The sequence below is a fragment of the Anguilla rostrata genome, chromosome 8 (genome assembly GCF_018555375.3).
Source record: "Anguilla rostrata isolate EN2019 chromosome 8, ASM1855537v3, whole genome shotgun sequence".
NCBI classification, from domain to species: domain Eukaryota; kingdom Metazoa; phylum Chordata; class Actinopteri; order Anguilliformes; family Anguillidae; genus Anguilla; species Anguilla rostrata.
This window is the reverse complement of record NC_057940.1, coordinates 21,866,286-21,892,493: the sequence shown is the minus strand read 5'-3', so window position 1 is coordinate 21,892,493 and position 26,208 is coordinate 21,866,286. Positions and strand designations below refer to the sequence as shown.

At 38.3% G+C, this 26,208-nt stretch overlaps 1 protein-coding gene across 9 annotated transcripts in view; it reads right to left on the bottom strand.

Moving 5' to 3' along the window:
- Window positions 1-570: 570 nt before the first annotated feature.
- The window catches only part of st18 (ST18 C2H2C-type zinc finger transcription factor), a 101,588-nt gene continuing 75,950 nt past the window's right edge, over window positions 571-26,208 (bottom strand). For 7 of the 9 annotated variants that reach the window (XM_064347043.1, XM_064347040.1, XM_064347041.1 and 4 more), the window contains 16 exons: window positions 25,724-25,858; window positions 23,819-23,909; window positions 22,919-23,011; window positions 21,006-21,214; window positions 19,985-20,181; window positions 16,962-17,189; window positions 15,942-16,054; window positions 12,816-12,878; window positions 12,619-12,687; window positions 10,217-10,279; window positions 8,109-8,189; window positions 5,977-6,198; window positions 5,607-5,695; window positions 5,145-5,248; window positions 4,625-4,768; window positions 571-3,578 (listed from right to left, as the gene is read on the bottom strand). In XM_064347043.1, the coding sequence (XP_064203113.1) occupies window positions 3,438-3,578; window positions 4,625-4,768; window positions 5,145-5,248; window positions 5,607-5,695; window positions 5,977-6,198; window positions 8,109-8,189; window positions 10,217-10,279; window positions 12,619-12,687; window positions 12,816-12,878; window positions 15,942-16,054; window positions 16,962-17,189; window positions 19,985-20,181; window positions 21,006-21,214; window positions 22,919-23,011; window positions 23,819-23,909; window positions 25,724-25,858 (2,042 nt within the window). In that variant the 3' untranslated portion in view covers window positions 571-3,437. The remainder of the gene's footprint in view (window positions 3,579-4,624; window positions 4,769-5,144; window positions 5,249-5,606; window positions 5,696-5,976; window positions 6,199-8,108; window positions 8,190-10,216; window positions 10,280-12,618; window positions 12,688-12,815; window positions 12,879-15,941; window positions 16,055-16,961; window positions 17,190-19,984; window positions 20,182-21,005; window positions 21,215-22,918; window positions 23,012-23,818; window positions 23,910-25,723; window positions 25,859-26,208) is intronic. The other 2 variants (XM_064347042.1, XM_064347044.1) reach the window with 2 other exon arrangements.

Below are 26,208 nucleotides of genomic sequence, written 5' to 3'. Positions count from 1 at the left end.
AAAAGTCAAATCTATCAAATCCTTATTTCATATAATCATTATACCATTTCAAACACTGAATCTGAAGAGGTTCAGCATGTGTTTCTGGTATATGGCAATTTATGTTGTCTTGGTCTGACATTAATATTAATAATAATAGCATTTGTGATGTCTCTGTGATGGAACGGTGTCTCACCCCTTGCCCAATAATCCATAGTGTAATTTGTTAAAACATTTTTAGAGCCACTTATTAAACTCTTTCTAAATATGCAAAGACTGATTATGAGCAAATAACACAAAAATAACAATTAAAATTCAATATGACACCTCAATATAAAGTACATTAGCATATTCACTAATTATATTTTCAGACAAAACATATTGACCTGTCTGCAGTTCAAATTCAAATGATTTTCCAAATGGACCATGCTTTTTTATTCCGGAAAGTATTAATGTTAAGCCGCACAAATCAAATGCTAATGCACAGTATTGCTAAATGCTGGGTTATATCTAAGACCACGCTATGACTTCCAGTATTGTTTAATCCATTATATAGCTACATTTACACGGCATACACAGATAATTCACACAGCCATTTAAAAAGTTTATTTCTACCATACACAAACTGTACAACACAGCGCATATCTGTTTTTTTTAAATAGTAAAAGTATAAGGACTTCAATATATAAACTACTTGAAATGAAAAAGCAGAACTTTGTAATTAAAAAGAAAGAAACTAATTTACAATACAGATTCATAGTACCAATATCGTTCGACACAAAATCCAGGTCACATTACAAAACACATCAAGTACAAACAGGGAAAAAATAAATATTCTTCACAAAACTTCCTGAGCAAACAATGCGTGGCATATAAATTAAATATTAACAATTACAAATAAATAAGCAGAATTATAAAGTTATACAGTGAATTTCAACAAAATGGTTAAGTTTAATTTAATAAAATTACAGTCTATGAGTTGATTCTTTTTGTATAAAATAAAAGCGCTTCATTGCAAATGTTCATTCTGTTGGCAGGTTTTATAGTTGTAATTCATGTGATTCAATTTCAACGGCACAAAAGGAGTAGCCCTAATCTAACTTAAAGCATAGCAATCATTGATGAGAATCCTAGAATCCAATACAAGCCTGAAAAATTTTGACAAAACTTAAACATGATTTATAAACTCTAACATCAAGGGCTCTGGACTTGGAAAAAAAAACAAAGGAATTTCTTGAATTTCTTCCCCTTTTTTCTTGGTATTTGTCACTTAATATTTACAAAAGTTAAAAAGAAATATTTGTGCAAAAAAGATGCAATCAAAGTACTGGAACACTTCTGAATAGTACATTACGAATAAATTTCACTTCAGTTGGAGCTGAATAACAATTTATTGTCCTTCCAATGTCTGTAAAATATCCCTTTAGACACAACAGGGTACAATAATACTTATGCATTTACTTTGGCTAATCTGAAACAATGTTTTGACTAATTGTGCAGCGGTATTTATTGCTTAAACATTTCTTATTGTATTAGAAGAGAAATTATTCCGGGCAGAAATATGACTTGGTAAGTATTGATTAAAATAGTGCCATGAAAGTCATACTGACATTCTGTAACTTTAGAGTCCTTAAAGGTAAGAAACCAGTTACTGTAGGAATATTAGTACAGGTATATACATTATAAACACACTGAACAGGAAAAAAAAAAATACATTGTACAATTATATTCTATTATATATGGCTGGCTAACTTTTTATTTAGTAAGGGGAACTGTAATGAATTTTGTCTTCAGTGATAAAAACAAAACAAAAAAAGAAATCAAACTTTGGTGGTTGCCTTTCCATGAAGAGAGCCTTTGATGTGATAATTAAAAAAGAATGGGAGATTGGTACTACGGGGAGTTATTTTCATGAGCCAAATAATATCAATCGTATGTCATTGTCTTGCAGGCTCTTTCTCCAATACAGTAGCAGCCCATAGCTGAAACCACAGGGTCAATCCATTTTAAATACGTATCTTCCGCCTTTAACTCATTTGAGGTAGTATTACTTCCTGTCATAATCTGGGCTTTTTTTTTTCAGGTTGTGTGACGAAAAAAGTAATGCTGCCATAAATTAGTTTTTTTGAGTGTAACTTATTGCGCAAGTTCTCACCACAGCGCATAAAATGAACTGACCCTGGTGCCAGCAGTACTTCCGCTGTGCTTACATACAGTATATGAAATGGTTTATAGACAGTTGCGCACCCAAGCTAGAAAAAACATCTCTCACTACTTATTTCTTAAAAAATAATTGTACTGTATAATAAATTAGACACAATTTCACATAATACTATCGTACCACAAAACAGAGAAAACTATATTTCATGTACACATTTACACTTAGGCACATATATGCACACAAGGGGTGTGCACACAAAAGGCAGTTCATATCAATACAGTTTAGGAAATGAACACAGAGTTACAGTTATAAATTTGCAGTGTTATATTGTCACCTTTTTTCTTAGCAGTTATGTTCTAAGGGCTGAAATCTGCATGGATCACATATTCAGCGCATCAAAATAACTTTAATATGGTTGCATCTTGTCAACAGGTCATTCTGGTCAAGAGTACTAAACTGATATTCTTTGACACCAATAAATTTAAAATGTGTTAAAAAAGATAATATTAGGAATTACATTTTCTTTTATTAGTACTCAGTATGATGTGTCAATGTGCCATACATTTAAACACAATTTTGTTGTTTAATATTAACCAAAAACCATTAAAACAATGGACAAGTTTAGATTATTTTGCATGTGTTTGTAGCTACAAGGAGTTAGTCTATTTCCATCCATTACTTGTATTGGGGATTTGCACACTTATTGCCACCAGATGGCAGCACTGGCCCATGTTTCACGGTAAAAAGACATTACATAATGTTTTCTTTGTATTACAGTAATAAAGAGTTCTATTAAAATAATATTGACGTGGAAGGTGCTATAATGTTATATACAATGTGCAGAAAGCATTTTTTTTTTTTGCTGTCCAACATATTAAGCTGGCAACTGGGTTACTTTAGAGAAACTGTACAATTAATAATTTTTGCTGTTAAAATATGGTAGGAATAAAAAAAAGAAAACTATAAATAAACAAATAAATTAAGACAATAAATAATATTACATTTTAGCATACATAAATATAACAAATACAGAATTAATTGACCATAAAACTACATAAAAACTAAGTGCAAGGGGGGAAATCCACAAAAAAAGAAATATATTGTTGTTTTAAAGTCCACATCCTATCACGGCTGGTATTGGTACGACTTTTTTTCAGTGCAACGTGTATGCTGTGAAACGGAAAAGCAGTTTCAAAAGTCTTTCAAGGACATACAACCAAACCAGACATTCCCATAAGGATCTATGCTCTCAGAAGCATTTTCCTAACACAGAGACACCGTACGCTCACTGGAACACTCACACATGAATGCCCTTCACTGCTTGTTTTATGCTTTCCAAAAGAGCCTTACATTCAGGAGAGTAGTCATGTTCTGAGTTGTTGTACATGTCTGTCAACGTGTTCACATAAGCTTCAAAGTTCTGCTCACTTATTGGCCCCTGAAACAACATTAAAAGCAGTCTCTGTTAAAATGTTAAAAGGCTGAAGTAATAAATAAATAAATAATACACAAGGCTAATACATAAATATCTGCACTAATTATTCAGTGTTATTAACCAACAGAATAAATACAGTCCAGAAAAGCTGGCAGTAATTTGGTGTAAAGTTATTTGCCTTTGTGCCGGTAATGCAACGTCCATCTATGGTGTTGAATATGGCCGCTGTAATTGCCACAAAACAGGCTTTTGTTAAATACCGGACCAAGAGAGGGTATTTCTAACACCAGTTGCTTTAAAAAAAATGCAAAACAAAAAACAAATGGCAATAAAATCTAATAGGCTTAGCTGTTTCTCTGCCAGGTTTCCAAAGTGAGTTGTTCTTGTGCAGTGTGATTTGCAGAGTACATATCCCTGAAGCAGGCATGGCAAATCAAAATAATAATAATAATAATAATAATAATCCATCCATCCATCCATCCATTATCTATACCCGCTCATCCTCGGCAGGGTCGCAGGGGGTGCTGGAGCCTATGCCAGTGTGCAATGGGCAAGAGGCAGGAATACACCCTGGAGAGGCCGCCGAACTATTAATAATAATAATAATAATAATAATAATAATAATAATAAACTTTACTCCAGGCTCTGCTTTTCGTAGTGTTCTCAACATACTTTCCAATTAAGATAAATACAAAGCAGAAAACCAAAAAATATCAATAAAGTTGTAAAAAATGACAAGAACAATAACAAAATTGATAATAAATAAATAAATAAATAAATAAATAAATAAATAAATAAATAAAATCCTGAACATAGCAAGGACAGAAAAAAAAACACTGTATAAGTAAAACACTGTGGAAACCGTGTTCCTTTCAATGTCGAAGCACAGTTAATGAATACTGATTGAACTAATGTTGTTTCAGGAATATCTGAAGTATTGATGTCTGAAGTAATGGTAGTGAGGTATTTCTCCTGCCGGCGATTAGAGGTGAGAGGTAGGCTTTGAGAAAGTGGTTAGGGCGTGAGTGTGGATTATGAGTGTGTCATACCATTTGGGGGAGTTGGATGTCGGTGAGGCTGTTGATTAGGGCCTGGCTCAGGCGGGCCAGCTCTTTCAGGAGGCTGTCATTGTGTTGCTCGATCATCTTGTTCTCCTCCTCGATCGTTTTGAGGTTGCACTCCATCGACGATATCTGCCATTAATGACGAAACGAGAGGCCAATTCCGTCAAACCTCCAAAAAGAATACGTTACCCACGACTCCCCATCCCGTCCTGTTTTGCCACATGCCTCATAGCCTCGGAGCAAGATGGGTTTAGTCATAAACAGTAGGCTGAGACAAGGAATAATTACCGCTGGGTCAAGCTCTTCCAAATTCGCTGGCATATTACGCTGAGCCGAGAGCCACTTCTACCTGACTGCGCTGACGCCTGCTGGTGTTTGTGAGCTCCCCCCAACGCCCAGCCGCACACGCAAATGCGTCAAACGGAACACAGTGCATCTGATTAACTTTTCATTGATGAAATGCGATGAGGAAGAAGAGCAGGTGGAAGGCTGAGACTCGGCTCACCTGCGTCTGCAGCTGCATCATGTCGGCCTCTATTTTCAGGTTGGACTCGTTCAGTTCCTTGATCTCGTTGTCCAAGTCCTGCATGTCCTCATTGTTTTCTATGCCTGTTTGAAAGCACATTTTTTTATTTTAGCTTTACACATCTTTTTTTTTTTTTTTACTTTTCCCAAATTTCACATTATACAGTTAAAAATATGGAAATATATACAGTATGGTATTTATGTATGTATATATATATATATATATGGCTGTTTGCTAAACAGCACGTTCTACCAGACCAGGAAGAGCAACAGTGCTCTCTCAGCAAACAAAAAGAGACGGGAGGTTAAGTGTTCCTACAGATGCAAGTTTACATCATGGCCACACGGTCCCAAAACTCATGATTTCAAAGGCTTGAGTGCATTAATGCTGACCTGACATTAATTTCTGTGCCTGCTGAGTAGGAATTTTTACAGGGCTTACCGCTGCTTGCTTTCAGTTTAATGGTCATCATCTCGTCTCCTGATAGCTTCTTCTTGATAGTCTGGGCGTTCAGCGGGCACCCAGACAAACTGCTCAATGAAAAAGTCCATGGGGGAGAAGAATTAATTCACATTTAATCAGATATTAATGATATTTACCATTGCGAGCACAGCTAGAGGTATTAGCTCCTCTTAATTGACACCCTGTTGATATCCTCAGTAATGACCTCTGAAGTGCTCAACAGAAAACTGTCTGGCCTGAGAGAGCAAAGCAGAAATGAGAGGGCAGCCCTTCACAGAACAGCGAAAGAGAGAGAGAGGGAGAGAGAGAGAGAGAGAGAGAGCGAGAGACAGAGAGAGAGAGGAAGTACCTTCTGTGAGTGACAAACACGTTATTGGCGTGACCCAGTCCATTACAGCCGGGCAGTGGACAGTGGGGCAGCTCCTGTTTGCAGACTTTCCAGGAGAAGGTGGATCCATTAATAGAGCTCTCCTTCTGTCTCTTGGCAGCGATGGGGCAGCTTCCTGCGCTTCGGTGCGATGTGTATTTACCCGATACGTGCCCTTGGCCATCGCAACCAATCACCGGACACCTAGAGGAGGGGGTGGAGGGGATGGGGACCAGCTCAGTACAACTGTCTACTTGTTCATTCCTTACACATTCTGAATTATTGATATGGCAGATAATGCACAAAGTGTTTGCATTACGTGTTACTCTGGAGCGTCGAAATAAAAGGGCGCGCGTTCCTAGCATGCTGGGTTGCTTTGAAAGCACGCATTTGTTATTTATCAAAACATTTTCATAAAAAAATAGGTTTTTTTGGAGGATTTCCCCAGCGGCTGCCCATGTGTAGGAGAACGGGGATACGCTCTCAAGATCTGAGGACTACCGTTTGCATTTTAACTAATGCATTGTAATTAAACACTACGCATTATCCACTGTGTAGGTATGCACAGGATGAATAATGTACCCTCACAGGACAGCATGCGCTGCCATATTGTATGAGCTAAGATGAGAGGTGCATCTAATAGACCTGCAATTTCACATCATCTTCAATCAGGCAAGGCTTGGAGGCTGTATTCATCCTGAGGCATGGCGGTATTCTATGGTATTTCCTGAGGATATGTATAAATAAAACACATACAGTTTCTCTGTTGGATAGCCACCTTAATCTGTATTTCTCCAGCTACAGTTGTGTGAAGATTTGAGATGATGCAGATTTGAGATTCTCACTCTTGGTGAATTGACTTGGTAACAGTAACCAAGCTCTTCACAAATGCACTTAGTAGATGTACAATTTGATATGAGCCCACTACCTCCAATATCCCATCATGTATCGGACTGGAAGAATTTTCAAGCCATTAACCAGATTAATCCAGTGAAATGCTGATTAAAAATGTAGTCAAGTAAAAACACACTAAATACACAAAATGCGTATCTGCCAGCACAAGAAAAAATTATCTTCCTGTTTAAGAGAATAATATTCTGATTAATGTTGTTGATTAGACATTTTTTGGGTTTTCAGGGGAAATCTTGATAGCTGCCAAAAAGAAGATTTTTGTAACTTCAGGAAGGGTACACTGAGGCCTAACAAAAGGGGTTAATCGATTTGGATGACCTATCGGCTCTTCAACGTCGCACGTTTGTGGCATGAGAAAGATCAACAGACAGAACGCTCCCAACCCATGACACGGACTAAAAGCGAAAGGCTGTTTTCAACCGCAGCTTTTTTTGTTTGCTTACAGCGCGGCAGCCTATCAGAGCTAAGAGGATTGCGTGTAATCGTCGCTGAAGGCACACGACTTCGACACAGGTAGCCGCCGCCGCGTGCATCAGATGCGGCAGGAGAACGTATGAACCGCGCCATATGGCCACTGACATACAGTAATCTAGTACAGTGCAGATGTACTGTTGCTCTTCCTTTAATATGCATGAGATCTATTCCAGCCTAATTCCTAAGCTTTTGACCCTGCATTAGTAATTAAAAAGAAAAAAAAAATCTGCTACAGATGCAAAAGTAAGGAGAGATGCTCGTATCTGACTTTGGAATTATGCAGCAATCAATTACATTATTTCTATAATAACATTACACAGAGGGAACTTTATTTGAAACCATTGAACCTTGAGCTGAAGCTGTGATGCCCCGTTCTGGCCTTTACTGAAGCCCTCCCACCTGATGTTTTGTGAACATGAACTATTTTTTCCGAATTGTGGAACAAACAGAACACTTACTGAGACAACTGTGGGGAAACAGAGCAGCTAACAACTATTCAAAGCTCAAATGGGACTGAGCGTTAATTTGCTAATGTTTATAAGCAGCCATTAAAATTTCCTTTTAATATCAGAATGGATTTCTGCCTCAAAACCATAATCTGTTCCATCTGCAGATTGCAACATTAATTGGGGCTCAAAAAAGTTGAGCAAAACAAATGGTATCATTGTAACAGCAGATCGGGGTTTGTTGCACAGGTAGCGAAGCCGAAAGAGGAAGCCTGGTCTTACTTAATGTCTTGCTCGTCCTTCTCCTCTTTGTTTGGCGTGAGCTTCAGGCCTCCTTTCCTGGCTCGTGGGCAACCTGACAAACTAGAAGTGATTACCGTAAGGTAAGCCATAATGCCTTGGATTCATTCATGGAACAAAATCACTGTTCACAAAACAAACAAAAAAAAAATTCTTGTGAGAAATGCTAAATTCCTGTTTTGGTGACAAATGGGGCCAAAAACACATTAGAGGAAAGATACGTCGAATTGATTATAGTACAATTAAGTTCTCATGAAATGAAAGACTTTTTAAAATTAAAGTTAGGCTGCAATTAATAGTGTTTCAATGTATTTTATTTATTTATTATTATTTTATTTGGAAGTAACCTGCTACCATACTAGTTCACTATGATTGCCAACTTATTTTGCATTTGTCTAGATTATTTGCATCTCCCAAACTTAAACATCACTGTTAGCTATAAAATCGATTATACAGCGTAGACTTCATTCAATTTGCAGCCACCACAGCTAATCACCACCAAACCAGTGTATTAGCATGGTTTGTACAGTGGTTTGTTTGTTGGTTAAGCCATTTAAACATGGAGCTAATCTAGGCAATAAGGTAGATATGGAATATCACCATATTAACTGATTTATTTGTGACACAAAATGGAAAATCCAAGTTTATGCATTCTTTAGATCTGTCATGCAAATTAAATACTGTATTAGGAAGACAGAATTGTTTGATTACTCAAAATAATACACTTTTTTAATGCAGTAGTTAACTGCAGTTCTGGCAGAACAACTGCACTGACTACACATGGAGTCACATTCACTCTGGGATTAATCTTTTGTAAAAATCCAAAATGAGTCCCAGCAATGTACTACAGCATTCACGATACGATGTTTTTGTGTCCTTTCAATCCTCAAATTAAAAACCCCAAATAATAAAGCATTTCTGTTCAAACAGATGTCAGCCTTCCATTACAAAATGAAGTACTAAACTTCTTTTATTTTCTTCTTTTTTCCATTGCGACATTCCATCTCCATTTACTCTTAATTACTTGGATTGCCTGGTTGCAAATGTAAGCCTGTCCCATTGCTGAAATATTCACTGTCTGCTTGGAAGGGTGCAGACTAGCCTGAGTGTCTTCCAAATGTGCAGCCAGTGGTTGTTGCCATTTCAGACACAAGTGGGATTTCCAATTGAATGTAAAATACTTCCCTCTCTGGTTTTAATAACTCATAATATTGTGATGGTCTCCTACACTTTATCTCCCCTTCTCGTAAGCTTAGTTCTCTGTGATACTGACATATAAAATAGGAATATTTCTAGCTTCTAGCTTCTAGCTTCAGGTGTGGTTAGGGGCAGATGCTCTATTACAAATTGTTTTCTCTTAACAATACAATCACGTGTGTGTTTTTGCCTTTTAAGCAGTAACTTGTAAGTACACAGTAAAACGTACAGTGTTAGTTCAACTGTAATAGACGTAGTACACATAGTACATATAAGTCCAGAATACATTTTATTTTCCAAATTTGGATTTCCCAATTACAAATGTACACCTGTTCCACCACTGTGACATCATCCACCAGTTTAGGAGAATACGGGCCGGCACGCCTGTCCACGTCCTTCCGCTGAGCTGTGCGGCCAAACCGCGAACTCAACGCAGCCGCCGACCGCAGGTGCCTAACTAACCAGAGAAGTCGCTATTGCACAATGAGGCAGGAAATCCCTGGCAACTAGAAGCCTCCCGCACTGGTAACGCTCTGACCAATTACGCGTCACCCCTCGGGACTCCCGGCAACAGCTGCCGCTGGCACAGTCAGTATCCGATTCCAGATTGCGGAGCACATCGCTGCATCAATAACCAGTGCTTTAGCTGGACACATCACCTGAGAGCCCCAATAAACTAGTTCTTTTTAGGAGCCAACACATCTGGTTCTGGATCACCTCCAATCATTTTCAATGCAAGGTGTGGATTTTGTACCAAAAGAATTATAATAATTACACAAATTATTATTGCAAATGCAATGCCTTCACGTGTGACACATCTTTTTTTATTTTTTTATTTTTAGAAAATGCGGAGTTCAATCATCGCTGTCCTTTTTTCTTGCCGTAGACCTTACCTCCTGTGAGAGGCATAGTTTCCAGTCACATGACCAGACCCGTCACAACCAGGTGTTGGGCACCTGCGGATAAAGAATAGGAACAGATGTACTGGCAGATCAGTCGATGCAATCTAAAAGAAAGGATTCTTTTGTCAGTTGGCCTTTCTAAACGCATTTGCATTATGGCAGTTATGTTTAAGGCTACGATTTTTCTGTAATGATTGCAGATATTGTGAAATAGAGGAGCCAGACAAATGAGGTGCCAGAGAAATTCCAAGCATAAACAAGCATATGACATAAGAAAAAAAATAACACGGAAATCACTTGTACAACATTAACTGAGTATACCAATATATTATAGTGCAGTGTGGACGGTGACAAATGCTTGTTTAAAAACAAAAGGTCTGGAGTTGATTTTTGGTATGGAATTTGCATTAGGAGTCCTGTTTGTTCCAGTTGTCTGTGAACATGAGGACCAAAGCAGTGTCAATACCAGTAAAGCAGGCCATCATGAGGCTGAACACTCTGAATAAATCGATCAATGTCATACATTAGGTGTGTCAAAATGAACAGTTTCCAACTGTCAGACAGACCAAGAACACTCCAGGATCTACTCAGATCCAACAAAATAACTAATTGGATGGTGCTTCACCTTGCAGCAAGACAGTGACAGCAAGCATGGTGCAAATACAACCAAGGGTTTTTTCAGGGCCGGAAAGTGGAATGTTCTTGACTGGCCAAGTCAATCACCTTTCCTGAATCCAACTGAACATGCATTTCACTTGCCGAAGACAAGACTGAAGACAAAATGCTCCCGAAACAAACAGGCACTGAAGATGGCTGTAGTACGGGCCTGGCAGAACATCACCAGGGAAGTTACCCAGCATCTGATGATGTCTATAAGTCAAGCAGTCATCGGGTGCAAAGAATTTGCAAGCAAGTAATAAATATGATGACTTTATGCTAATTTGTGCAATTAATTTTCCTCCCTAAAATGGGGGATTATATATAAAAGGGCTATGATATCTACATGGATCGGATATAGATGTTAATATATTCTAATTAAAGCTGATAGTCTGCACTTTAACCTCATATTCATTATTTCATTTCATATCCAATATGCTGGAGTACAGAGCCAAAACAACAAAATCTGCATCATTGTTCAAATACAATATTTACAACAGCATTGTATATACTGTAAATATGGCAAGCTACCTAATTTATTTATTAGCTGATTGCGATACTTGACCAATTATAGCTATGAACAAGCTACTGATTAACGGTACAGTAAAGTTAACACTATGCTAACAATTTGACATACCTTGGCTAACTAACTTTGTGATTTGTGCTTATGTTGTCATGCGCTATATTGCCCTGTGAGTGGAACTCACACTGCTGTGTGGTGGTAAGTCATTTTGCGGTCATCATGGGCACAAGTGGTTACAGACTTCAGTGTCATTTACTCCCGCTGTGAATAATAATAATTGGTGAATTCAATGGAAAATTATGGAAATGTAAGCTGTTATAAGCACTTGGAATTATTGTGATTGAAATGACCACTCGAAAATAAGTTAAAAATAAAAGAAAATAAGCCCTTTTTGTTTGAATACATATGTTCTTTTTTTCTGTCTTGGATGCAGATTTGACTTTATCCTGTGTAATGCACCATTTACGTTAGAGACATGCTGGAGATGGATTTGGATTCAGCAGGTTCATTAAAATGTACAGTCTCTGTTTTATATATGCAGAACAAGCAGAGATACACAGAGCCAAAGTAAGTAGGCGTAATTTTCAGTACCATGAGGCTAATTTGCACAAACTGACATCTGTCCAAGTATGATCTAAACCAAGATCCTGTGCTCCAACATAGGCCAACTTAAGTTTTCAGTGCAATTTATTTGATTTAATATGGTGTCAAAAGGAAAAGTTGGAATATTGGTCTGGTCAGCAGTTTCCTTTATCAATTATTTAAAACTTAGACAAGAGCAGTCAGGCTGAATTTCTCCATTGATCTTTTGCATAATAAGTAAAGAGTGGAGTAACCAGGCTTGCAATTTCTTTCATTTATTTAAAATAGCCTGAAAATGTCTTGAAAGTTTTAAAGATCAGTGGATCCAAATGCATTTGGTTTATTTAATCAGGCATTATGAACAGGCTTAGGGATGTAATGTGTGAAACATGCAGATAATATTCAGCAAAGGTCAACACAGGAAAGGGAAAATATGCACATAATTGCTGAAAAGGGATCAAATGTACAGGTCAAGTTTCTCCAGCGTCATCCATTTCATGAGTTCAGAGCATTCTGAAGTAATTTCTCCTATATTAGCACTTGGGGTTACTCAAACCTATAAGGAAAGAGGTATAACTAATTAACTAATAAAAATGTGTTTAAAAAAAAGAATATCTGTGACTATACATACTTGAGTTCCTGAGAATTGGCAGCCATCAATGACTTGAGAGTCTTGTCAGCCAATGGACAACCAGAAACACTGAAAAAAGTTAAAGCCATATTGATTATGCCTCTAAAAATAGATGTTTCTCCTGTCAAAGGTGACAGATACTGATATTTGTCTCAGCAAAATGAGTCTATAGAGTTACAATGCTTGTCTCTCGTTACCTTCGATGTGAAGCATAATTTCCTGTGACATGACCACTCCCATCACAGCCTGGAGTTGGACAGCTACAAAGAAGCAGAAATCATTAGCATTAAAACACAGTACATTATATATGGAGAGAGATGAGTCTCAATATTATTGACAAATGCGTTAATCATGAACCATAAATAAGAGGCACATCACCACTGTGTTTTACTACCCACAAACAAATATCTGTCAACCTGTGTCTTGTAAATTGTCATTTAATTGAATGTGCGCTGATTAGTACAAATGCACACATATTTGTGAATACAAATCCCTTTTGCACAAATGCCTCATAATTTTTTTAATGAAAACCCAAATATATTTTTACATTTTCTATGTGTATTTTGAGCAGTATGACATTTTCAAATGCAAAATTGGCTCGTGAAGTGTTGAATTTGAATTTGTAACATACACGCATTCTGTGAAGTAAGTTTGTGAGTTTCCTTTAAAAAAATTTATTTATTTTTTCGCTGTACCTGCTCCGCTATCCACACACAAATGTCTACTGATCCACACACAAATAGGTGGCTGTCTTCTTCTGTGGTGGTGGTGCTCAACAAGGAAGCCACTGATTAAAATTGGGCACTAAAATCATTAAACACAGCTTAGAAAGATATATTTTCGTTTTCAGAAAAACAAAAACCTATTATCACGAAAAACATGGCCAGTGTAGTTTTTACCAAATTTACTTAAAAAAAGGAATCAAATGAACCAAAGTATCCTACGTCAGAACCGTATATTTGTATACATCGGTGTGGAAGCTGAAATTAAAACCGAAAAAGCAATAGGCACTTCATAATGCTGTTTCGGTAAAAAAGTGCAACAGCCTGGATCATGGTAATGATGAATTAAGCTGACCTAGCAACAGTATGTGTATTTGACTTATTTTAATAGTTTTTTGGACAACAACTGTGTTCTATGACTACTGGGATGTCCTAGACAACCTGGATTTTTTCTATGTATTTATTTATTCATTTATTTATTTACTTTGATGCAGTGTCCCAGTCATGGAATTGCCTAAATGTGCTTGAAAACAATTTTTATTCTATTTTATTTATTTATTTATTTATTATTATTATTATTATTATTATTATTTGTGCTGGAAAAAGCTATTTTTGTGTAATGCTATAGGCCATAACCACAGGTTCCCGATGCTCACATAAAATGTCCTGGAAAATAATACCTTGAAAACAGTAGTAATCAGGCTTTATATCCCATGGTGAAACAACGCCGGCACCAACCAATAATGGAATCTCTTCTGCTGTGCATGAAAGCAGAGTGGTCGATAGTCCCTTTAATTATGTAGAACCTGCATGATTTGGGATATGAAATGTAACGTTACTAACGTTAGCTAGGTTAATTGCTTCACTCACATTACCCTGGTATATAGCAAATACAGTGAAACCACAGCCCTAGCTATAATACATAATATTGCGTAAATAACTAGTGGTTTCACTGTCTTTGCTGCAAGACCAGGGTAACATGAATGGGGCAACTAGTCACCTAGCTAACATTAGCTAACAAATTTTGCATTTCATATCCCAAATCATGCAAGCACTAATCTAGCTAATGTTAACTAATATTCATTTCCTATCCCAAATCATGCACGTTCTACATAAAGGGACAACCAACCTCTCTGCTTTTATTCACTGCATACGTTTTTTTTTCTGTTCTTCCATCCTGGCACACAACGAATTAGGCCTGGTTCCCATAAAGGCTGTTAAAGCACTACCACAACCACAACCACAAAAGAAGACTGTCACCTATTTGTGTGTGGATCGGTAGCTATTTGTGCATGGATCGCGATGCAGGAGCAGCAAAAGGAAAATAAAGACTTTTTAAAAAATAACAAAGAACCTCACAAACTTACATCACTGAATGCACGTATGCCACTTGATCTGCAAACACAAATTCAACACTTCACAAGCCAATTTTGCATTTGAGAATGTTTTACTGCACAAAATACACATAAAAATGTAAATATGTATTTGGGTTTTCAAATAAAAATTATGAGGTATTTGTGCAAAAGTGAAAATATGTATTCATAAATATGTATACAAATCAGTGCACATTCAATTAAATGACAATTTACAAAACACAGGTTGAGAGATATTTGTTTGTGGGTAGTAAAACACAGTGGTGATGTGCTTCTTATATGGTTCATGATCCACTCAATAATATTGAGGCTAAACTCTCTCCATAATTGTACTATACTCATTTTTATCTCAACCAAGTAATAGCATGTGCATTGAAATATACGTTTAAGGAGTACATATTGTACATCACTGTAAAGTTAGTATAGCAGGAAGTTTAGTAGAAGAAATGAATTTCAAGAGACAGTGTCTGCCTTTTGAAAGTGTCGTTAAAAAGGCAGGTGGTGGTTTTACTTCTTACGCTACAAGGGTGTGATCCCAGATTGTAAAAAGTGCATGGTTCTACTGAGCTTAACCAATGCAAAACATGCACAGTCTAACTACAAAGTTAAGAGACTTGTAAGCTCAAATGAAGGTATACATACACATAAACTCACTTTCAAAAAGATACATTTCTCCTCCAAATGAACCTGCAGATACACCAGTCACAGTAATGGATAACGTAGTCGGTATTGTACATTTGTACAGTGTGGACGTTTCTCAATTACTGTCTTAATTACTGTCACTATAACCTTTACCATGAGTTGGACATCTATAAAAAATCACTGTTGATTCGTAGATCATTTAATAAGATAAAAAAAAACAGACAGGCCCGGTCAGATTTAAACTCACATTAATAAATGTGTTACAAGCACATGGTTCATTACAAAAAGGCAAAAAGTGTAATCCACTAAACTTTTCCAGTGTTTAGAGAATTATACCTCTGCACTGAACCCAAATTTTACTGCGACCAAGAGTCTAACTGCAAAGTGTTTCATCTGTAAATCAGAGGAGCACATTTGAAGTAAATGTCACATTATTTTGGATTCCAAAAGACAAATATATTTCAGTATCACTTCAATTTGTAACTCGAAGTTGGGACAAAACACCGCATTTAGAACAGGGGCCTCATCTTCTGCAGACCAGTTCAGGTGTGTTCAAATGGAACACTTCGTAATCGCCGCTCTTTACCTCATCAGTTCTTTCTTTGCGTCTCTGGAGAGCATCTTGTTCTTGGGACTGGACATGGTGACATCTCCAGGGCACTTTCTGTCCTCAGGGACTGAATGCTCCAAGTCATCTTTCTAAGAGACACAAGGCATGTCTTTTTGTAGACATCCATATCACGTTGGTTGCACAATAATAATGAAATATTGAATAATAATGAAAATAATGAAAAATAAAATGTAAAAAACTTATGGGGACACAAAAAATAATGACCTTCTAATAAAGGCTAGAAAAAAAAACACAAAATGTGGACGAGTATCAGTGCACTTAAGCATACTTACAGTAAACCATACAACCGTTCAAAGACACTCTTAATCCATTCAGTATTTATGATAAACAGTCCTAATGCAAAACCTTTGGATTTACTTTTTTGAGAAGGAATCTGCCAAAGAGCACCAGATGCTGCAGAGAATTAGAAAGAGAACAACTGCCTAGTCTGTTTAGTCGGATTAAAATATGAAAAATCAAATCACCTACAATGTAAATGGTATCCAAAGATGCAAGCTTGACTGGAAAGATCAATTTAGTAAAGCTATTGTGGCAACAAAGTCACAGTGAACAAAAGGATATAAAATGTTGCCCAGTTTCTGAACTCACTAATGCATGATATAGGTTTATTGATACTTTTGTGTTGTGACTCACTTTCAACAATCTCTGAAACCACTTCATTTTAATATTCATCGCATCTTTCATTAAACAGTCTGAACACGAACAATAGCTCATATTTCATCAGGATTTCATTTTGGAGACAAAGAAAGTGCATAACCCTACATAATACATAACAAATTGCCTCTCAGAAAACCTCTGGTTAATTCAGTTCCGCGGATGGATACAAAGTGGACTTTAAACAAACATTGGCTAGGTTGTGCAGTTGACGTCTTTTACATGCAGATCCATTTCAAATGTCCATTTTCAGTAAAGCAATAAGCTCATATGTCATGTAAGCTCATATGTCTTAGTGCAAGCACTTTCTCTGTCCTTTACCTCTTTGTCCTGTGCAGTGTGTGCTTTGCTGAAGTTGAGAGGCGTGTCCCAGCCCTCCTGCTCGCACAGGGCCTGGTAGAAAGAGGGCGTGATGCGTAAGCTGCCGGACTTGGAGGGCGGAGTCAGAGCTTCTCCGGAAGGCACCGTCGGCACTGCTTTTACTCTCTCTCGGTTCTTCTTCATGCTCAGGTCCAGAGTGCCATTTTCATCCACCTCTATGAGCACGTCCTGCATGCAACATTGGGCCTGTCAGCTCACTAACACACCAGCTACTGGGAAAACTTTTTAATCAATTACGCCATTTCTTCAAATCAATATAAAATACACATGCACACGCGTGCGCACACACACACACACACACACAATAAAATAGAATAGAATAGAATAGAATAACTAATTTTCCCAGAGGGAACTACATTTCAAATATAAATATACATATACACACACATGTATATGTATAAGTGCCAGTATAATAGGTATATTTTGTATTTTACTTGCAGTTTAAAGGAACATGAGTGCTTAGTAATTGTGTGGGATTCGGAATTTGTTGTCGTAATTGGGGGGAGATATGGGTAATTCAGAGGTATAAGATTACCAGACTCATATTACATGTACTATCTCCCATCGCTGAATGTTATTCCACAGAAGCAATGCATAAAATACATTTGAATATTGCCTGAGAACAGCAAATGGCCTGAAGTTAGTGAATGCAGACTTTGATTATAAAAGATAAGCATGTGCATAATTCTGTGGCGCAGATTGCTTCTGTATTGTTCTCCGGTGACAGCTGTGTCATCTGTTTTCTAGGACACACTACCAAGATGGCATCTGGGAGTGCTGGTTTTAGGTCATTGCCATCAAATACAAATTAAAAAGCTTAATGTAACATAAGTTTTATCACCAACAGATGTGTATTGAACTAGGTGTTAAAAATGTTCGGGGTGGTTGATGCCGGGGTTGCTATTTACGCTGTTAGATGATGCAAAAATGCCGGGGGAAAAAAAAAGATGCAGATTATTCCACACAATGCGTCTTGCTGCACCTCTGATCTATTATTTGACATAAAAAGGAGTCTTTCAAATTCAAAATGACATCTTTTATCCATTTGAATTCCACCCTGTGCAAGGTGCTCAGAACGAATAAACGTTTTTCACCGGATTTGAAACAGGGCGTGCTCTTATTCGCTATCTCAGAAGATGAAGCTAACTTAAAATGCAACACATCAGGCTGAGGTCAATGGGCATTTAAATATCATAATAATCAGTATATATTCAGTGACATTATTCAAACATCAATATAGTCAATATATATTCAGTGATTCTGAGAATTCTTTTGTAGCTGTCACAGTCTCTCATTGTTGCTGTGTATTAATCCCTAAGTACATCCGCAATCTGTTGCAATGATTCCACAGCACTGAATGCTCTATGAAAACTCAATTATACATGTAGTTTTCCGCTTATAAAAACAGTTCTAAATCCGTTTTTGGACTGTTTAGATGTTTATATTTTAGTTTTTTGTATTGTATTTTTTAAGGAAATACTCATTTGGACAGACAAGGAAAAGACCGAAGTTAATAAACATTTTTTTTTTCATTCAATGGAAATGAACCTGCTTTCCAGGAAATGCTTGCTTCATCACTATGCATCAAGGGAGTACACGTCTCCATTGGATTGGACGGATGAGATTTCATTCCTGTTTAACACACAGATAATCCATGCATCTGTGTTCCAAGTTTTAGCTCCCTTCACTCCATATGCTCCGCCTCCCCGTGTACCACAAATACAGGATATTCCTTAAGCCATTTTGAGTTGGAGCAGGGCACAATAAATACGTAAACACTGTTTAATTCATACAGCAGGTCCTGAGTAGGGGGCCATATGCCTTACAGCCTGGGCTTTCAACAGGGGGTCCTTGACGTTATCGTAGGGCTTTGATATGCAATGATTATATTTAGATTTTGGAAAATATTTCAAAATATAACCCATTTAAACTCGGGAGAGGGTTCCCCTGGATGCTTTCTCGTCTGACTCAGGGTCCCTAGAAACGGCTGAAAGCCCCTGCCTTACAGTACCACTGTAGAAGCAGGATTTAGAACGCGAGCAAACCTGACGTTTGGGACGTCCGTGTTTTTTTTTTTTTGTTTTTTTTTTTGTCGATACTGTGTATTTGAGATTTCACCATTAGACCAATTCACCACATGAATTGTGACAAGAGGCCATTTCTGTTGGTAAGAACCGTCAGGGGCTGGAAGCGGTGCCAAAGCAGGTGCACGGAGAGAAGGGCCCGCTTGGGTCTGGGCTCTATTGAGGAGAGCGCACAATCTGTGCTCTTATGAATGGAGGGGGGAGGAAACCAACAACAAAAACAGCAAAGGATTCAGAGCCATGAAAAGAAATTTAAAAAAGGGTCAACTTCTGAAAGGGCGAATATTCGACGGGGCGTAGGGAGATTTTCAATTTGCGTGAGTACCGGGGAGTTTAAAAAAGGGTTAACTTCTAAACGGGCGCGTATTTGATGGAGAGTGGTGAGATTTTCAATTTGTGTGAATAAAAGATTTCAGTTAATGAATGCTTCTGCTGATTGGTTTAATCCACTGAAATACTTTTATAGGCCATCTGATGGAGATGTGCAGGAAAGGCTGATCTGAAAAGGCTTATCCAGGATAATATCTTACTGACCAAAATATCTTCTACCATCTGCAGCACGGCAGACTTTCATACAAATATTTAAAGTTTTTTTTTTGAACATGAAGCATTAAACCACAAACTATACATAATAAAAAAGAGCATAATGGGAAATTGATTATGGAAGCCCATTGTGTTAGTTCGTCTTTTGATGTAAGTACTAGTGTACATTAAAGCTTTATAGGTAAACCTCTTGTTTTTCTTTCACCAGAGGCATAGCTCTCTTTGCCAAAATCGGTCCTTTTGATGTTCCCGGGTGTTTTATTTTTTCTGCGCAAATCAGGGATGCTTTAAAATGGCCGCACTCAAATATCTTTCCAAGTAGACTAATTTGATTACCTTTGTGGAGGGGCCCAGGGGTCTGGCAGCCATGGCGTCCATGTTGCCGCGGTATCGTGTGGACAGGTTGAGGATGGCTGCAGTGGCGGCGGTGGCTTGGAGCTCCTCATTCACTGGGTTGTAGTGACCAGGGCTGTGTCCTCTGGGCATGGCCAGTTGACCGCTCGGGGTTATGAGGCAGGGGTACTGCAGAGTTTCTGAGAATACACACATGACGCACACATGGACACACACACACACACACACACACGCACGGCTATGTTAAGAGATTCCAGTGAAACTAAAATAAATCACTGTACACACCCATAGTGTGGGACTGAAAGGAAGACCTTCGTCGATCGTGGTGTTAGTCTGTTTCACAGCATTTTATTCAGGGTGAGTCTGTTTGGGTTCCTCCACCATATGAGAAAAGATAAACTGCTCCGCCCAACAATGACATGAACCTAATGCCAGCACATGAGAAACCCTCCGAGCCACTTCAGTGTCACTTCAGTGTCAGACTTCTGTGACACTGGCCGCAGATCTGATCACTGGAGGTCATCCCCAGCAGCTTGCACAAGACTCAAAATAAAAAGAAAACTCTAACAGTTTAATCACTGCTGCAATAAAAGCTTACTGTGTAGGGGCGTAATAAGGTCTGTACACTTCGTTTTGGTTAAACTGAACACCTCATTTGCACGGCCTGTGTTAGAGGCGCTGATTCACGCTGCTGCAATACTGGGTGAATCCGCCCTTGGGGTCAGGTCCAATAACAACAGATGTACATAAGGTTTGTACCTGTGAAGACCTCACACAATTCAGCACTAACAGATTGCAATGTTTTTGCAGTGTTTAATTCAGAGCTGAGGACTCAGTGCAGGATTGGCTAAATGCATCCATTACATATTTACAGCAGTGTAATTGTGCCACAGAGCAGCGCGGAAGAGGTGCGGCAAACCGAAGGAAACTCAGCTGCATTCATACGTGAAACACAGAAAAGAAAAAAAGAAAACGCATGTAAAAATGCATGTTGAAAGCTCACGGTCAGAGAAGCGGGAGATTTCTTGGTCCTGGCAGGCGGGCATCGAGGGCTGTTTGCCAAAAACCTGCGCGTCGAAGCTGGCGTAATCGAAGCGGATCTTGCCGTACTTGTCCAGGTCCTTGGCAAGGTTTGCTTGGAGGGTGCTAACAGGGTGGCCAAACCTGTAGTTATACTGGTTAAACTCAAACTTCTTCATCAGGGTTGGAGGTCTGCAAAAAAAGAGAAGACAGGCATGGGGGTCAAATATGTTTACTTTTAAATAAATGGGTGATTTTATTTTATTTTTATTTTATTGGAGTCAACAAAAGTTCAACATCGGCAACCATTTTTGCTCTGTTTTGCCTGATTATCTGCCTGATTAGAGGGTGTGCACTCTTTATTTAATTGACATTGAATTAGTTCTGGGGGATGTATGTAGGATTTGATCTGTACTCAAATCTATATTAGATTTATGTGCAAACCCAAGGTTATTAGGTTAGAGTATTTGAGTAATATAGGGTTAATATGAACTGCATAGATTCTTAATGGGTTGTAACCTTCAGAATGATGGGGATCTCTTTCATTTGTTCTTGGTGAGTCATTATGCAAAACTGTGTTTGTCTTTTGCAATTGTAAGATGTAGCAACAACCAAGGCCACATGCCTAACAAAGAAAGTACTTTCAAACTGAAAACATTTGATTCATTACATAACTGACATTTGATGCATACAGTTATCACATGCATAAATATAAAAGCAGAAAAAAAATATTTTCTGGTAGTAGTTCAATTAAAGACCATTTTTGTCTCACAATGATGACAAAAGGCACAGGAATTTTCCATGGTCAGAATTCACCATTTTATGAATGTTCTCATTTACTAAACAGTAATCATAATATGCTTGATCCTCTTACACTACATATCATATCAAAGTCACTGTAAAAACCTTTGAAGTATCAAACACAAATATACCTTAATTGAACTAATTACAATTAAATGGCAAAACAAGCACAAAAATTCAGAAATTCTGTCTCACAAGGAAAGTTACATACTGGAGGCCTTGAACGAGGTTCAGGATTCTGCAGTCATTGCACAGTACCATGAGAACATAGCTCTGTGTTCTTAATTTTAGCTATGGCCATGGTCAAAATGGCTAATCATTTTCATCATCATTGTTTGCTGCGGCCTGATCATGAAATATTCAAGCCAATGAAATACATCAATGTCTGTCCATAAATTCTAGTGCCTGATACCTAGCGAGGCTCATCGTCGGCATAGTGCCCATCTAATTAATTTAGTAAGGGTGGGCAGTGTGCCCGCACTGCCCGCTGGGAACATGGCGCCCTAATGTTTTCTTTTTTTCCTTTTTTTAAACAGAGGAATACCCATAATACCTTAGAACTACTGGGATTTTCAATGGTGCTTTTTGCATCAGGCAGAAACCATTTCTGGTTGAAGGGCTTTGATATACAATGCCTCTTATGCTGTTATGAAACACTGCAGTTTTGTTTTTTTTCACTTACTTTATCTTGTTCTCTTCATTAGCGATGGCCAAAAAACATCAACATTCCACATTCAGTTGTAACAAACAACATTTGTAAAAATGTAGGCAGTAAAATAAAAATAATAATTTTGACCTTGATGTGAAGCTCAAATCCTTCTTATTGAGTCACATCAAAGGAAAATTCCCCATCTAAAAATACCTCTGTCTTCCAGCAAAATTTAACTCCTATTTCAACGCTGGAAGTCAAGCACATAAATGCTTCTTAGCAGCGGATTTGAATTTTAAAGGCAAACACTATGGACCTACGGTCTTCACTTTGTGTTGAGGTGGCAATATACTCCATAGGCAATACTTACCACACACCAGGAACATTAAAGGCTGGTGTTATTATCTTACCCTATCAAAGAAGGAACTCAGAAAGCAGTGACCCACCTGGAAAGGCGGTCAGAGACCTGTCCACACAGGGACACTTCCTCCTGAGGCTTTGTGATCTTCCCCGCAGCGGCGATGGGGCATCCCGAGAGGCTGGACAAGCACAGAAAAACATTATCATACCCGCAGGCACCGGCACCTTCGATTCAGACAGAAAAATGCAGGAGAGGCAAACAGTGAATGAAAAGGAAATGGCGACTGCACAGTCGCAGCGCTCCTGAAACACTGCGATGCAGCTCTGACCCAACGCTTTCAGGTCTTTCACCTGCTCTGAGTTTCCTCAGCCCAAAGGCCCAAGAGAAACGTAGCTTTGCATGGCTTTGCTTTAAAATACGATTGTGTAAACCTAATGTCTTCATAAAGTTGGGGGATTCCTGTGGAAAAGGTCATTACGTTGGCCTTGCCCCAATCCCAAACACACTTTAAACATCTGTCTTTAACCTTAAACATCTGTCTGCAGACCATCAAAGTAAGTCATCCTGAATGGAGACAGAGAACACCAGATGTACTGGTGCTGAATGCATCTGTCTTATGGTGATGCCATACAGAAAGTGGTTTCGCCAGGTGGCAACACTGTCTTCTTTCATGTAAAATAAAACCAGGAGTGCAGGGCAGGGTGTGGTCAGGGGTATAGGAGGGGGTAGGAGAGGGCGTGGTCAGGGGTGTAGTAATGGGAGTGGTCAGGGGTGTAGGAGTGGGAGTGGTCAGGGGTGCAGGAGAGGGCATGGTCAGGGGTGTAGGAGAGGGTGTGGTCAGAGGTGTGGGCGTAGGAGAGAGTGTGGTCAGGAGTGTAGGAGAGGGTAGGACAGGGCGTGGTCAGGGTGTAGGAGAGGGAGTGGTCAGGGGGTGCAGGAGAGCGTGCGATCAGAGCATGTGGTCAGTATGGAGAGAGTGTGACACCTTCTGTGTGTGCTGCGGTTGCTGTTAACATGGCCTCTTCCCGTGCAGCCTGGTGTGGGGCACTTCAGCACATTCTCATGCATGGCAAGAACTGTAGACAGGAGATGGACAGTCAGAGGAGCCCAGTACTAGAGTGCAACAATATTCAACAGTTTCACGTGTGTACAGATCACAGTTATCATTTAAAATATTCATTAGAAAATTTAGACTGATATCTCAAGAATTGTTATATATGACCCCCCCTATAAGAAACATTGAAATGTACTCCCCCCTACTGCACAACACACAGTGGCCTAAATCTGACTAGCCTTGAATGTAAGTACCTAACGTGTAATGTATGTGAGTCCTGTAATATAAGTCTGTCACAATGTCCTGTTCTTTTTTTGCACTTACTTGATGTGGAGGATGAATGTTTATACATAAATGCTGTCCTTAATTGCGCCATGAGGGATTAACAAAAGTTGCATTGTATTGTATTGCATTGTATGCATAATCACAAAGCTGCAAAAATCTAAATGAATTGTCAGCACTGTAAGGAAAATTTAGTAAGGTATCATATAAATTTTCAACTAAGATCCTTTATTTCGTTGTCCTGAAACCTGCATAAATGCCCAGTACACATAAATATTGTAATCTACGTGGTAAAATGTTTTTTTTTTTTTAAAGAGAGCAGACAGTCCACCCTCCTTCTCCAGTTTTCACTTGATTCAGACAGAGGGAAAGCAGAAAGGGTAACAGAGAGAGATGGGATCACAGTGCAGAGGGGGAATGGTGGGCCATCAAGCCCCCAGCCAAACTGGGAGGGGGTTTAATGTGGGTTGTGAGTCAGGCCGCCCTATGGACCGCACCGCATGGCCTTGGTCTCCCTGCGTTTACTCAAGATTGAATGTTTTTCATGGTTTCTCTGTCTCTAGCATTGAGACTATGCACTTATTTTTTCACTCATTCTCACTAAAATGGCTCACATATGAAATACTGTATGTAAAAAACAAAAACAATTACAAACATATGAGCTACAGTAGTTTTATTTTGTATATTTAAAAAAAAAGAAAGGCTTTGCAGAAGTTCCACTTAGTATCCTCAGTAACTTTTGATTTCTATAGAGTACATAATTTCCAATTAGTTTTCAGGATGTGCCTATTTATTTTTGAATACTAGATTGGTAATCCCTTTGATTCGCAAATACTGCTTCTGGTTTTAGAACACACATGCTTTCAAATTGAAAAAAAAGTTAATTACATTTTTTGTTCCTTTTGTTATGTCACTGCTTGAATGCTGAATGTTAAATGTTTGTTATATTACATTTAAATTACTAAAAAAAGCAACCAACAACCAGTAATATTTTCTACTTAAACAGAGGCGTAATTGGAAATGCATTCAACTACAGGAAATCAAAGTTTTACAGGTTTAATTCTCAAAAAGTGCCTATACTTTAGTCTAAATGAGATTTTAAAACAAGGCTGTTTTTACTCTTCGGTGTTGATACTGGGGCACCATAAGCGGATTTAACGCATGCTTTATGCTTTGCAGTTTTAATGAGGTATCCATACCATTCAGATCTCCATATATTATCAGTTTTGCATAATAAAGGCACTTTCATGATGTGATATTTGAAAAAGAAGAAAGAGAAATTCACCACAAGCAAACATGACAGAACTCTTTGGGTGTCACATTATCTTCCAAGGCTGCATGTCACTGAGTAGTATTCCTAAATCTATACTTTAACATGACCACGCTGCATCCATGTCAGTTATTTACATTGGTTTGGAACTGACTACAAAGAGAATATTCAGCAGTTTTTTTATTTAGATTCACAATACTTCACAGAACACAGAGGGCTAAATTATCAGTAAATACACATACATCTCCACAGTATTTCCTGGAATGTACTGTCGACACACTTACTTTCAGGGGGGACTCGCACTTTGTGCGGGCAGCCGGACAGACTTCTGTGATGCGGATACAGTCCAGTCACATGTCCAGTGCCGTCACAGCCTGGTGTGGGGCACTTGATGTCCTTCTTGTCAGAACGTGGAGAGTCTGGAGAGTTATGGCCAGCCATGAGAACATTCACGTTTCTAAAATGATTGTCTTTCTCCCTCAAAAATCAATCAGTCTCTAAACATAAACACACTTCTTTACTTTGTAAAAACATTTCACACATCTCTACTTAGTGGAGTAGAACCTACCTACATGCTTTCATACCGATGTACCAAATCAGAAATACAAAGAGAGAGTGTGTTCATCTGTCCAACAACAGTAGAATGGATGAAATCATATCAGGAATTAACTTTATTTTAACACAATTTTTGTTTGCATTCACTCAAGGACAAACACTGTCATTTGATATTCCTTTACCATGAAAGGATTCAGCCTTATTTCAAACAAAA